Genomic DNA, 14,457 nt, shown 5'->3' with positions numbered 1-14,457 from the left:
ATTCTAGAGAATTCTAGAACAAAATACAAGCCAATCATTGGATGCTCTGACTCCTCCTGCATCACCCTAAGACAAACATCTCCCTTGAAGAGGCCAAACACAACCCCACTGGCTTACATAGGAGGACTGGAGGTGGTGTTCTTCACGAAGCTCCATGGCTCTGGTGGCTGTGGAGGAGCAAACCTCAGGGATCCAAGAGGGGGTTTGGCAAAAGGGACTCCCAGGAAAATGGCCACTGGCTGTGCAAATCCTTCCAGGCTCTCATACTTCCCCAGGACTTTGCCATACACAGTGTCCACCACAGGTGGTGAGGATGGGTGAGCTGCTGGACATGATAAGAAAAGAGGGCACATCAAAAGGGTGAGGTTAGACATTGATTCTAGGTGGATTTTGCCACTTCCTAGGCATTTGAGCTTGAATAAGTCACTTAAAACTACTAGGAATGTTTCCATTAAACCAACTAAGATCAATTTCTTCTAAGGAAAATGAAGAGGAGGAAAACTGTTCTTTCTAACTCAAAGAGATGAACAGTGGAGAAAATTAGAACAGACAATAGGCAAGCACCCAGACAAAAGCCTCTACACAAAGGAGAGCCACTGGGAATGAACACAACATTCAGCCCTTGCCTTGGAAGCACATATCCATTAGGATCCTGGTGCTGATCTGCATGATGGGTGAAAGGATGCATAAGAAGGGGTCTCTGCTTTCAAGAAAGCCAACCTTGTGGGGAGAAGGAGCCACAGACAGAGGAGACTTAACACAGGGAGAAAAAGACTGTGTCCTCGTAGAGCAATCAGAAAGGTGTCTAGGCATTGGAATAAAGAGTGAGTAATTCATTGGTACAGAGGAGCTGGGATTTACTGCCAAGGACTAGTGAATAACACAACACAGCATGGGAATGTATAAAAGGCAGAGGAGAGAATATGCAGAGGCTCAGAGAAGGTAACATACAGGACCTGGCTTGGAAGGAGTAAGCAGCTTATGAATACCACCAGATGGAGTCTATGAGGAATGGAAGATAATCCTGGAATGAGCAGGTGTGTCAGGGATGGCCTTGAAAGATAGGCTAAGGAATCCAATTTTATCTAGAGGACAAATGAGCAACAGGAACAGTTCTACAGTAAAGGACACAATAAACTTCTATAATCATCCTCTGGTGTCCTGAGCAAGTCTTTCTACGGGGAGAGAAACTTGGGACATCTTGCTAAGAGCAAAGCTCTTGCTTCTTTTTGTTCTGCTTTAGTTTATTGCTAATTATTATCAATCACAGCAAGATGTACTTCCTGGGAAGTAAATATATCGAGATGTCCATGGGTAGTGGCATTGTGGAGTTCTTTATTACTTTAGCTTCCCAATGTTTCTGCACCACACATAGATCCCTTTTAGTAATTAGGAGAAAAATGTTTTGAAGAAAAAGGAAGATGTACATGAAGAATTGTGGAGTACTTGGTCCCTGCCCAGATGTGGATGCCTTAAAGAAAAAGAGAAGAAAGAGCAGGTGTATGATGCTGGCTCCATAAACAGACTCAGTGAGAATCCTGTTAAGAAGATGCCATAGGATGAAGCTATCATGAGACTTTAAGGAAGTGGTGAAAGGTGGTAGAGGTATCCATCTGAAGGTGAAGGTGTGCAGCATGGGTGTGCATGTGACCTCACTGCAGACACAGGTGAGAGAAGAGAATGAGCTGAGAATAAAGTAGAGACAGCTGCAGCTGAGACTGAGCTCACCCACCAGCATGGTGGCAGGAGAAGGGCACAGTGCCTTGGCACCAAGAGAGAGGAGGAGGGGCTGAGTGGAGTGCAGAATGCTTCAAAGAGGTTAAGGAGGGTAAAGTCTAAGCACAAATTGCTAGGCATGGTCTGTAAGAATGGTCACCAGGGTGACCGGCAGTAAAGAACAGTTCCATTCCAAGTTTAGGTCCTTTCTCTGCCTTTCACTCATTCCATTTCTCTTAAAGTCTTATATAGCCAGAAGGAAGATAAAATACAATTGATGCTATTGATCTCAGGACACTTACACTTGAGAATTATTTGGATTCAGGACCCAGTGAGACCAGGACATGATTTTCCACATACCCTTGGGAGGATACATGTTCCTGTGAGTCTCAATTTCTCCACCTACCAAATGGTACAAATGTATGTTGAAAGCCCTCATTATAGATCTGTATTAACCAAAAACTTAATTTCTATTCCAATGCTCTCACCTGTAAGGCCTTATACAACCAATCAGAACCCCTCCCAACTTCCTCCTGTAATATAGTTTCATATCTTGGGCCACCAACTAATTGCCCTAATCAGACAGTTCCAGGTACCAGAAATCAAGGGCAGCCCATTTACCTCAAAGTTTTCTAAAGGCACTCAAACTAGCTAATCCTATACCTGCTAACCCTGCTTCACCTCTTTCTTCCAGATGAAACCTGGATAAAGACCCTGGCCTGCAGGAGCCTCCTGCTCTCATCCCTTCTGACTGACCTGGATGCTTCTCCTTATGTCACACCCCTCCACCACATTGACAATTTCCTTCCTATGGTAGCTGTAAGTTACGAACTAACTTTGCAGGGACTTGATGTGTTGGTCTGACTATACTTCAGATTTTCTGTGAATATACTCGATTTTAATTCAACTCCATTCTCCCTTTCCATCCAAAGTCCTTTAGAAGCAACAATCCCTTTCATCCACACTATAGAACACTGAGGTAGATTCTACTGACATCCTTACTCTAAAGATGAGTGACTTAGGCACAACAAAGTTAGATATCTCACTTAAGGACGCACAACTCATGAAATTACTCTTTAAATGATATAGCCAGATTCGGAGTAAAAATGAAAATTGAGCTCTCTTAATTCTCAGATATGAGTCATGAGGTTAGTTCATTGCACTTCTGCACTGGCTGTGAGCTCTGGAAGCTCAGAGTGCTACCCCTAAGCCACCACCCACTGTGTCTCAGTGTGTCCACACCAAAATCTGTGATATGAGTGCTACAAGTCTATCTCCAGAGTGAGTGCCCCTCAGGAATGTACTGTCCTGCCCTTTCTCTGTGGCATCTCCACCCACATCTGCTCAAAACTTGGATTCCTGAAAGTATCCCCTGTCTCTAGATGTTTTTCTTTCCAAAATACTCACCCTGAGACAAACAAGTAGCAAGAGATGCCAAAAACAGACCATAGAGCCACATCATGGAAGGACAACAGCTTGGGAGCCAAGGAAGTCTCTGTGCTGGTATAAAAGGAGGGACTTGTCCTCCCCAAGAACAGAAGATGTTTCTGTGAATCTCACCCAGCCAGCCTATTTGTACAATCTAAAATAATAGAAAAGTTATTCTTCTTATAAAGCTCTCCTAGGCTTTCCCTTTGGACTCTCATGCTCCACCCTTCCAGAGTTTGTTCTCTTTAATCTGAACAGTTGCCCCTACAGAGTTCAATGAAACCTTTATTTGAACAGTCTGGACTCTACACTTAGGTTACAGTTTGCCACAAACTAGTCCAACAACTTCTTATATAAGGATTTTCTCCTTGTATGACTCATATCACAATAAACTGTGAGCCTCTCAAAATAGGCACTAGCAAAAAATTTTCAAAATAAAAAAATAATCACCAGCAGGAGGATGACTTAAGGTACAGTGAAACTTTGGCCTGGGGTCCACAGTACAACTTGAAAAATTTTACAGCATCTCATAGTCCCAGAGATACTGAGCTGGGAGATTAGAACACATGTTTTACCTTCCCTGGGATAGTATCTCAGATTTCTAGACTGTCAAGTTTGGAGGAAATCTTAAATTTCATCAAGTCCCTTCTGCAATGCTTAAATTAGTACTGCAAAATTTCTGCCAATGTCCAGCCTTGCATCACATCTTCAGATCTGATTACCCAGCCATCGCCCATTTATTTATTCATTTTTCAAGCATTTAAAAAAATGGCATGGTGGACACACAGCTGACTTCAATACTGGTCCCTCCTCTCAAGGAGCTCTATGGGTAGTTGACAAGACAAATGTGTGTATGTGGAGGGAGAGTCAAGGACAGGCCTACTCTTTTAAAGCAACTCATTCTTTGGGGACTAACTAGAATCTCATTAGCTTTATATTAAACTCTTCCAAGGGCAGCAGCCCCAGTATGCCTTGCCTTTTACAGACCTGTGAGTGGAGCCTGGATGTATTTGAAGGAAGAACTGACAGGACTTGCTGATGAACAGGGTGTGAAGTGTGAGTGATGTCCCTAAATTTTCTAACTGGAACAAGACCATGCAGATGGCCTCACAGGGAAGTCACTAATATCCACTGCATAGACAGTGGCCATTATTGTCATGCTCACGGTTTCTGATTGCAGTGTTCTCCCATGAGTGATTTCTCACCAAGACCTTCATTGCTTGACTTCTGCACTTTTACTATTTATTGCCTCTTCTTTTTCTCCACACCTCTATGGTAAATAATCTTACCAGACTTATCCTTATAACCCTAAGGTAGAACATATCATGCATTTTCTTAAAAGCCTGATCTTTGCATATAGAGAGATTCACTTTCCTCCTGTCAGTTAGATTTTAAAACATATGCAAGATATTTTGCATGTGCAGACATTTTGCATGTGGCAGATATTATTCAAAAGATATTCTCTACCACCTGACAATATTACTTATCCCTGCCCTGAGGCATTCCTCCAAACTCAGTGCTCCTTAACATTCCTGGGTTTAGCTCTGCAACAGGACTCCTTTGCTCCCTTTTCTTTTTTCTTTTTTTCACTTGCCTATATATCCCACTATGCATGACAAACACCTCCTCCCATAGGCCTGCTATATAAATTCTTTCAGATGAGCTACTCCTCTTGCTGGTTCTCACATGAGACCTTTCTGAAGAACAACATGCTTCAGTGTAAGTGAAACTTGTAAACTTGTACTACATGAAATAAGCCAGGCACAGAAGGTGATAGGATGCATGATTCCATTCATATAAAATTTTAGAAAAGTCAAAGCAAGAGAGACAAAACATAACTGTGTGCCTGCTAGGAGATACAAACAGAGGTGCTGAGTGGCCATGGGAAATGACTGCTAATGCTATGAGGTTTCTTTTCAGAGTGGTAAAAATGTTCTGGGATTAGGTAGTGGTAATGTCTAAGATCTTTTTGAATATACTATAAACACCTGAATGTTAAGTTTTAAAAGGTAAATTTTATTATATGTAAATGACAAAATGTCATTTACAAAATAATAAATGACTTACAAAATGAAGCATTTTTAATATCCTTTTATTGGTACATTTTAGGTGTGTAATATAATAATATTCATCATTAGAAATTTGCACCTTTACATACTCTCTTTGTTCTTATTTTCCCCCTTCCCCTGCCCTCCCTTCAATCCCTCCATCCCTCCCTATTTACAAAGACTTTGTTTCCTTTTTTTCATTTTCTCATGTTAATTCCATTCCCTTATTTCCTTTCCCCTACCCCTCCCACTTCCCCCTCCCCATTGTCCCTTTTCTTCCTATGTCACATTATCTATTATACCTTTTAGTCCTTATTTACACTTTCAGTTCCTCACACTAGAGAAACTATTTGATATTTGTACATGTGTGTCCTATTTATTTTACTTAAGAGTATCTTCTCAATGTGCATCCATTTAGCTATAAACGTCTCTAGTTTCTCATTCTTTATGGCTGAGTAGTACTCCATTTTATGGAAAAACCACATCTTCTTTATCCAGTTTCCAGTTGATGGGCACTTGGGCTGTTTCCAAGTTTTAGCTATTACAAACTACGCCGCTATAAACATGGGTGCACATATATCGCTGGGGTGTGATTCTTTTAATTCTTTGGGGAAGATACCCAGCAAGGGAATAGCTGGGTCAAAAGGGACCTCTAGCCCTAGTTGTTTGAGGTATCTCCATACTGATTTCCACTGGTAGCACCAGTCTGAACTACCACCAACAATGAAGAAGGGTTGCTTTCTTTCCACACCGCCGCCAGCATTTGTTATTGGTTGATTACTTGATAGCAGCCATTCTTTCTTGGGTGAGATGGAATCTCAGTGTTTTCATCTGCATCTCTCGAATGACCAGTGATGCTGAACATTTCTTCATGTGCTTATTTGCTGCTTTCACTTCTTTGTCTGAGAAATGTCTGTTCATTTCAGATGCCCATTTTTGAATTGGGTCTTTGAATTTCGGGGGTCTGATCTATTTCAATTCTTTATATATTCTAGAAAGTAGAACTTTGTCAGAGGTACAACTCTTAAAATTTTTTCCCACACTGTAGGTTTTCTTTTAGCTCTGCTGGTGCTTTCTCTTGCAGTGCAGAAGCTTTTTAATAAGATGAGATCCTAGATGTTGATTCTCTGTGCTAGTTTCCATGCTACTGAGGTTTTGTTCATAAAGTCTTTTCCTATGCCAACGTCTTCAAGAGTTCTACCTAAATTATCTTCCAGCAACTTTAGTGTTTCTGTTTTAATATTTAGATCGTTAATCCACTTTGATCTTAGTTTAGTGCATGGTGATAGATACAGGTCCAGTTTTCATCTTTAGCAGGTTGATTTCTAGTTTTTCAAACACCAGTTATTAAATAGGCTATTTTTTTCCTCCAGTGAGGGCAGTTGGCTCTTTTGTCAAAGATAAGGTGGCTGAGTATGTCTGGAGTTGTTTCTGCATCTTCTAATCTATTCCACTGATCCTTGGGTCTGTTTCTGTGCCAGTACTATGCTGTTTTTATCACGGTAGCTTTGTAGTATAATTTCAAGTTGGGGATTGTGATACCCTCAACCATGTCTCTGTTGCCTAGAATTGCTTTTGCTATTCTAGGTCTCTTCTACTTCCAAATCAAATTTTGGATTGTTTTCTCTAGTTCTGTGGAACATATTTTTGGAATTTCAATGGGCATTGCATTAAATCTATATAATAGTTTTGGAAGTATGGCCATTTTCACTATATTGGTTCTTCCTACCCAGGAGCAAGGGATGTCTTTCCATTTTCTTATATCCTCCTCAATCTCCTTTTTCAAAGTCCTGTAATTTTCAGTGTAGAGGTCTTTCGCTTCCTTTGTTAGATTGATTCCTAGATTGTAAAAGGAATTATTTCCCCAGTTTCTCTCTCAATGAGTCTGCTATTTGTGTATAAGAAAGCTATTGTTTTTTGAGTGTTGACCTTATATCCAGCTACTCTACTGAATCTGTCAATTAGGTCTAGGAGACTTTTGACTGAGTTTTTTTGGGTCTTCTATGTAAATTATATCATCAGCAAATAAGGACACTTTAGATTTTTCCTTTCCTATCTTTATTCCTTTTTTTTCTTTCTCTTTTCTAATTGTTGTGGCCAATGTTTCCAGAACAATATTGAAGAGGAGTCGTGATAGTGGGCATCCTTCTTAGCCAAAATATTATCTTGACAGATCAAGAAATGGACACCAAGTCATGAAAATTCAGAGCAGAAGCCCCAATTGTTCCTATCAAACCAACACCCATTATAATATGATTACTTCAATAGCAGTTTCAAACATTGACAAGTGTATGAGAAAACATGTTTGTTTTGGATATCCTAAAACTTGAAATGTATCCTCTTGCTGAACAGAGAGATTGTCTTTGCTCTAGCTAGTTGTATTATCTCTCTTATTTAATTTCTCTACTATTCCTTTGACATCTGAACCCTTGATGACCTAAGTTTATTCCCAGAGACCACCAGTCACTTAGCTGTGGCCAGATCTTCTATAGGCGGAATAACCCATCCAGAGTCTGCATCCACAACCACTGTCTTTATTGCTTTCACACATGATGAACCACTAACCCCCTATCCTAATCACTCCAGTGCCTGTGCCAGCTCACCCTGTCTCTTCCTCACATGGGTGCCACAAAACAGTTCTTGTCTCTATCACTAGACCACAACTTGATGACTGAACTGAGTGTTTCTGCATGTGACTCCTTTTCCATAGGCCCTGAAGTGTTCCTTGTCTTGGGCAACAGTGAGTAACAAACTCTCTTACAAGAGCAATCAGCTCCTGGTCTATTGGCCTGGCTCTGCCTGAAGAATAATAAAACCAAAGTTTACAAAACACAGTTTTCTAAGAATAATTCTGGGAAATCCCAAAAAAGAATGTATCAGATATTCACCTCAGTGAAGTTTATAATAGTAAAAATCTGAAATATCAGAATGACCAAAAATAGTAAAAATGCAAACTATTAAATCTTCTTACTATAGGATGCACTATCGATATCAAAAATGTAGTAAGTATTGGTTATAAATTTTTGTTTTTGAGAAAAGCAATTTATCATTTTCTGTTAAAGAAAGGAGATCATAAAACTTTTTTCCTTTCTGCTAATTCTTCTAAAGTGACAGAAAAATAAAGTTAAATATTCAAACAGATGCAGAGAAGACAACAGCACTTGGGAAACTGGAAGGAAGACAGAGCAATGAGAACTGTTTTTAGAACAGAGGATGTGGAAGTCAACGAGAAGGAAGAAAACCTCAAGCAAATATGAGGACAAAATGAAGACACAACATAATTCCTGCACTGAACAGTAATATAGACCTAAAAGATGGGGGCTAGTTACATACCTCACCTAGACCTATGAAGAATGCAGTCCTGCCCTTTGAGATCCATCCCAGGCAAAATTTTCCCAAGGCTCTCTGCCTTTCAACCTTACATAACTAACTGGAATGACCCCTGATACTCTGGTCACCTATTTACATCTGAACATCATGAGGTCCTTCACAGGGATCGATACAACGTGATTTCTGACCAAAGATAAAAGGGTAAAAGGGAGCAATTTGTAAGGTCAATGATGTGGATGCAGTAAAGAGGACCTTAATGGAGTCCATTCTTGGTCACCTAACTTGTGTTCACAGAAATAGATCAGGCTATTCTGGCTCTTATATTACCAACAAACCATCAATGATCCTCTTGTCCTCACTGAGAGACTTATTTGGGGAAAATGACTGTCTATAAATCATTGCACAACCCAAAGTCATCAAGGAATCATAAAGTCATGAATAAGCATCAAAGTGAAGCAATTTTTCTGAAAACACTATGTATTACAAACAATGCAACGCGATTCTTTCTCTGATGATGGTAGTACAAGTTGGTACAACTATATTGGAAAAAATTTTGGAGTATCTGCTAATGTTAACATATAGAAGCTTTATTAAAGAGTCCATCTTTCCACCAGTGATGGTGTTTGGCTCCTTTGTCAAAGATGAGCTGGCTGAGTGTGTCTGGAGTTGATTCTGCATCTCTTAATTTGTTCCACTGGTCTTTTGCTCTGTTTCTTTGCCAGTACTGTGCTGTTTTTATCACAGATGTTTTGTAGTAGAGTGTCAGTGCATGGCAATTTCTAAGCCAAAATGCAATTCACATTACAGGCTTCATAGAGATGTGCTACACAAACAATCAGCGCAGAAAGGCAGACTGAAATGAAGAGTGTTTCATATCACTCCTTAGTGGAATTGATTGCTGTACTGCAAGAGTGCTAGTGGCTTTCCCTGAAAATTCAATGCACTTTATGTCGTTCCCTCCCATTGAATTGTATGGAAGAGCTAGTGCCAGGAGCATGTTCATAAGAAAAGTCCAGTTCAAACTGCCGAACCTTTCTGAATAGTGTGTTTGGCTTCTAACCTCAAGTTCATCTTAGGACAATGTTACCAGTTCTCCAGGCCCTTTCTTTGCAGCAGAACTGCATGGCATTTTCTAGGCCGAAGTGTGATTCACAGTACAGGCCTCCTAGTGATGTTCTGCACAAATTGGCAGTGCAGAGAGGCAGATTTTGAAATGACTAGTGTTCCATATCACATCCAGAGGGGAATTGATTGCCAAATTGAAGTAATGCTAGCTACTTTCCCGTAGAAGTAACTGTACTTTTTGTCATCCCCTTCCATTGACCTGTATGGGAGAGATGTTGCCAGGAGAATATTAGAATGGAAACTGCACTTAAACTTCAGAACTTTTCTGAATAGTGTGTTTGGCTTCTAAACTCAATTTCTACTTAGAACTAAGTTTCCAGTTCCCCAGGCCCTTTCTCTGCAACAGAACTTCATGGCACTATCTAAACCGAAGTGTGATTCACAGTGCAGGTCAAATAGAGATGTGCTGCACAAATAAGCACTGCAGAGAGGTACACATTGAAATAACTAGTGTTTAACATCATTTCCAGAGTGGAATTCAATGCCATGGTACAGGAATTCTAGGTGCTTTCCTGAGAAGCAACTCCACTTTATGTAATCTCCTTCCATTATCTTGCATTGGAGAGCTAATACCAAGAGAATATTTTAATGAAAACTGCTCTCCAAACACGAGAACCATTCTGAGATATTTGTTTGACTTAAAACGTCAAGTTCTTATGAGGACAAAATTTACAGCTCTCTAGGCCCTTTCTTTGCAGCAGGACTGAATGGCAATTTCTAGGCTCAAGTGTGATTCACAGTACAGGCCTCTTAGAGATGTGTTGCACCAATTGGCAGTGCAAAGAGGCAGATTTTGAAATAACTAGTGTTTCATAACATTTCTAGAGTAGAACTTGTTGCCATACTACAAAGTGCTAGTTGCTATCCTGAGAAGTGTGTGCACTTTATGTTATTGACTTCCCCTGTCTTGTATGGGAGTGCTGGTGCCAGGAGAATGTTTGAATGAATATTGGTTTTCAAACTGCAGAACCATTCTGAAAAGTGTTTTTGGCTTCTAACCTCAAGTTCTTCTTAGGACAAAGTTGACGCCACTCCAGGCCCTTTCTTGGCAGCACAAGTGCACGGCATTTTCTAAACCAAAGTGCCATGCAGAGTACAGGCTTCATAGAGATATGCTACACATATCGGCAGTCCAGAGAGGCACACTGTGAAATGACTAGTGCTTCAAATAACTTCCTTAGTGGAGGTGATTGCCATACTGCAAGAGTGCTAGCTGCTTTCCCTGAAGAGTAAGTGCAGTTTATGTCATCCACTTCCTTTGCCTTGTATGGGAGAGCTGATATCAGAACAATGTTTGAAAGAAAAGTGCATTTCAACCTGAAGAATCACTGTGAGTAGTGTGTTTGGCTTCTAATGTCAAGTTCTTCTTAGGACAAATTTGACAACTCTCCAGGCCTTTTATTTGCAGTAGAACTGCATGGAAATTTTTAAAAATATATACCCATTTATTGGTACATTTTAGGTATTCAATATACTAACATTCATCATTGGAAATTTGTACTTTTATATACTCTCTCGATTCTTATTGTTTTCCTCTTCCCTGCCCTCCCTTCAACCCCTCCATCCTTACAAAGATTTTTTTTCCTTTTTTTCGTTTTCTCATATTAATTCCATTACCTTCTTTCCTTTCCACAACGCTTCCCATTATCCACTTTTCTTCCTATTTCACATTATCTATTGTACTATTTAGTCCTTATTTACACTTTTGGTTTCTCACTGTAGACAAACTCTTCAGTATTGACACATGTGCATCTTATGTATTTCTTTTAAGTGTATAGCCTCAATGTGCATCTATTTAGGAATAAATTTGTCTAATTTCTCATTTTTTAGGCCTCAGTTGTAGTCCATTTGATAAAAAAAAAAAAAAAAAAAAAAAACCACACATTTTCTTTACCCAGTCTCAAGTTAATGGGCATTTGGGCTGTTTCCAAGTCTTAGCTATTACAAAGTGTGCTGCTATGAATATGAGTGCACATATATCACTGTGGTATGATTTTTTAATCCTATGTGGAAATACATAGCAGGTGAAGAGCTAAGTCAAATGGGAAATCTAGTCCTACTACATTGAGGTGCTTCTGTACTGATTTCCACAGTGGTTTCACCACTCTATACTTGCACCAGCAGTGGAGCAGTACTCCTCTTTCCCTACAGCACTGCCAGCATTTGTTATTGGTTGATTTCTTGATAGCAGCCATTCTTTCTGAGGTGAGGTGGGATCTCAGCATTGTATTCAATTGGAACTCTCGAATGACCAGTGATCATGAACATTTTTTCATATGTTTATTGGCTATTTCTAGTTCTTTGTGCGAGGCATGTCTGTTCATTTCAGATGTCATTTTTGGATTCAGCCTTTCAATTTGGGAGGTCTGATTTTTTGAAATTCTTTAGAGATTCACAATAGAAGTCCTTTGTCTGTCAGACTGCTGCTGAACATTTTTTCCCACATTGTGTGTTCTCTTTTCACACTGCTAGGGGTTTCACTTGTTGGACAGAAGCTTTTTAGTAAGAAGAGATCCCACTTGTTGGCTGTTTCTGCTATGTCATGGGTAACTCTTGTTTTGTTCATAGATTCTTTTCCTTAACCACTGTCTTCAAGAGTTTTACCTAATCTCTGTTCCAGCTGGTTCAGGATTTCTGTTGTACTATTTAGATCTTTAATCCATTTTGATTTTAGTTTAGTGCATGGTGAGAGATATAGGTCTAGTTTTATTCTTTGGCAACTTGAAACCCAACTTGGCCAGGACCATTTATTAAAGAATCTATATTTCCACCAGTGAGGGTGTTTGGCTTCTTTGTCAAAGATGAGGTGGCTGACTGTATCTGGAGTTATTTATGTATCTTGTAATTTGTTCCACTGGTTTTCTGGTTTGTTTCTTTGCCTGTACCATACTGGTTTATCACAGATGCTTTGTAGTATAATGTCAATGGATGGAAATTTCTAAACAAAAGTGCAACTCACAGTGCAGGTTTCATAGAGATGCACTACAAAACATTCAGTGCAGAGAGGCAGACTGTGAAATGGGTAATGTTTCATGTCACTTCCTTAGTGGAGGTGATTGCCATACTGCATGTGTACTAGCTGCTTTCCATGAGGAGTAAGTGCAGTTTATGTCATCCACTTCCTTTGCCTTGTATGGGAGAGCTGATACCAGGAGACAGTTTGAAAAAAAGGTGCAGTGCAACCTGCAGAATCAATTGTGAGTAGTGTATTTGGCTTCTAATGTCAAGTTCTTCTTAGGACAATTTGACAACTCTCCAGGCCCTTTCTTTGCAGCAGAACTGCATGGCAATTTTCTTCAAATGTATATCCATTTTGTTACAGTTTAGATATACAATATAATAATATTCATCGTTGGAAATTTGCACGTTTATAAATTCTCTTGGGTCTTATTATTTCCCTCTTCCCTTCCCCTCCCTTCAACCCCTCCATCCTTAATTATTTACAAAGATTTTGTTTCCTTTTTTTCATTTTCTCATATTAATTCCATTACCTTCTTTCCTTCCCACAACACTTCCCCTTTGTCCCTTTCCTTCCTATTTCACATTATCTATTGTACTTGTTAGTCCTTATTTACACTTTCAGTTTCTCACTCTAGAGAAACTATGCAGTGTTTACACATGTGTGTCTTATTTATTGCACTTAAGCGGATAGCCTCAATGTGCATCTATTTAGCAATAAATGTGTCTAATTTCTCAAAAAAAATATAGAAGCTTTATAACCAGCAAAGCCATATTTATGTACAAATATAGGAGAAGTGCATGTATGTATGCAGTCATTAAAAGACAGGTTCTATACAGGAATGGTAGTGCACACCTGTAATTCTAATGCCAAAGATGCTGAGGTAGGAGGACCCCTAGAAGTTCAAGGCCAGCCTGGGCTATTTTGAGAGATTCTGTCTCAAAAAAAAGACAAGTTCTAGAGTATTCATGGCAATATTGTTTGTAACAACCCTCAAACTGAGTCTATTTATAATAGATTGAATTATGCCACTCTTTAAATTTCTATGTTGAAGCTTGAACACCCAATGTGAGTGTATTCAGAAATAGGACATTTATGGAGAATCCTAGTCAAGTCACATTTATTTGATGTCCTGAAAAGAAGAATAGATGTAAAAACACTCCTCTCCTCTCTCCACACACAAAAATGCACACACATAAAAGCCATATTATGGGCCAACAAATGAAAAGTCCAGCACACACAAGGGAGTCCTCACCAGGAATCAAATCAGCTGGAACTTTGGTATGGAATCCCTAGATGCCAGCCCTATGCTAACTGAATTTGTATCCTTTTAGCCATGCTGCCTGTGCTAATCTGTTATGGTCATCTGAAGAGATTCACACGGCATCCAAAGGCTCACCTGCTGTGGAATGGACAAATGATGGCTCGTGTCCACAGAAAGGACTTTACACACTGACCAGGAGCTGACTATTACCATGTAAAACATAGAAGGGGATCTCATAAATATGATGTTAATAGAAAGAATCAGGAGCAAGAGTATGTTCTTCATTTAATATAAAACATAAAAGTGGAAAGCCTAATACATTCTTCCAAGAGCCAGATTAATACATACCATTGTGGGCAATTAAGTAGGGAGGGGGCAGTGTCCAGGGCATGGTACTGATCTCAGGACAATTTCTGGGATGCTGATAATACTCTGTTTTCTACCTGGGTGCAAATTGCAAAAATTCATCAAGACAATATACATATGTATGTATTTCATATAAATCCAACTACATATACCCACACTTTCCTATATGAGCATTGTATGCAATTTAAAACTTAATATTTGCACCAGACATTAGAAATTCT

At 39.5% G+C, this 14,457-nt stretch overlaps 1 protein-coding gene and 2 long non-coding RNA genes across 8 annotated transcripts in view; 2 read left to right on the top strand and 1 right to left on the bottom strand.

Moving 5' to 3' along the window:
• The window catches only part of LOC101715800 (liver carboxylesterase 1), a 32,155-nt gene extending 28,789 nt beyond the window's left edge, over positions 1 to 3,366 (bottom strand). The window contains exons 1-2 of one of the 3 annotated variants that reach the window (XM_087206340.1): positions 3,124 to 3,366; positions 118 to 325 (exon numbers count right to left, since the gene is read on the bottom strand). In XM_087206340.1, the coding sequence (XP_087062466.1) occupies positions 118 to 325; positions 3,124 to 3,178 (263 nt within the window). In that variant the 5' untranslated portion in view covers positions 3,179 to 3,366. The remainder of the gene's footprint in view (positions 1 to 117; positions 326 to 3,123) is intronic. The other 2 variants (XM_087206336.1, XM_087206346.1) reach the window with 2 other exon arrangements.
• Positions 1 to 9,268, top strand: part of LOC110349926 (uncharacterized) — a 41,666-nt gene extending 32,398 nt beyond the window's left edge. Inside the window, exons 1-3 of one of the 4 annotated variants that reach the window (XR_015449236.1) lie at positions 322 to 1,667; positions 2,411 to 2,535; positions 8,301 to 9,267. This is a non-coding gene — a long non-coding RNA (uncharacterized LOC110349926). Of the gene's footprint in view, positions 1 to 321; positions 1,668 to 2,410; positions 2,536 to 8,300 lie in introns of those variants that run through there. The other 3 variants (XR_015449239.1, XR_015449238.1, XR_015449235.1) reach the window with 3 other exon arrangements.
• A 1,515-nt stretch (positions 9,269 to 10,783) lies between these two features.
• Positions 10,784 to 14,130, top strand: LOC147830676 (uncharacterized). Its single transcript, XR_015449249.1, has 2 exons — positions 10,784 to 10,977; positions 13,941 to 14,130. It is a non-coding gene; the product is annotated as an uncharacterized LOC147830676 (long non-coding RNA).
• The last annotated feature ends 327 nt before the right edge of the window (positions 14,131 to 14,457 follow it).

Source organism: Heterocephalus glaber, unplaced genomic scaffold, assembly GCF_053883595.1.
Source record: "Heterocephalus glaber isolate CG9 unplaced genomic scaffold, H.glaber_assembly_v1.0 deba00000071, whole genome shotgun sequence".
Taxonomy (NCBI): Eukaryota; Metazoa; Chordata; class Mammalia; order Rodentia; family Bathyergidae; genus Heterocephalus; species Heterocephalus glaber.
This window is presented reverse-complemented; position numbering and strand designations above follow the sequence as displayed.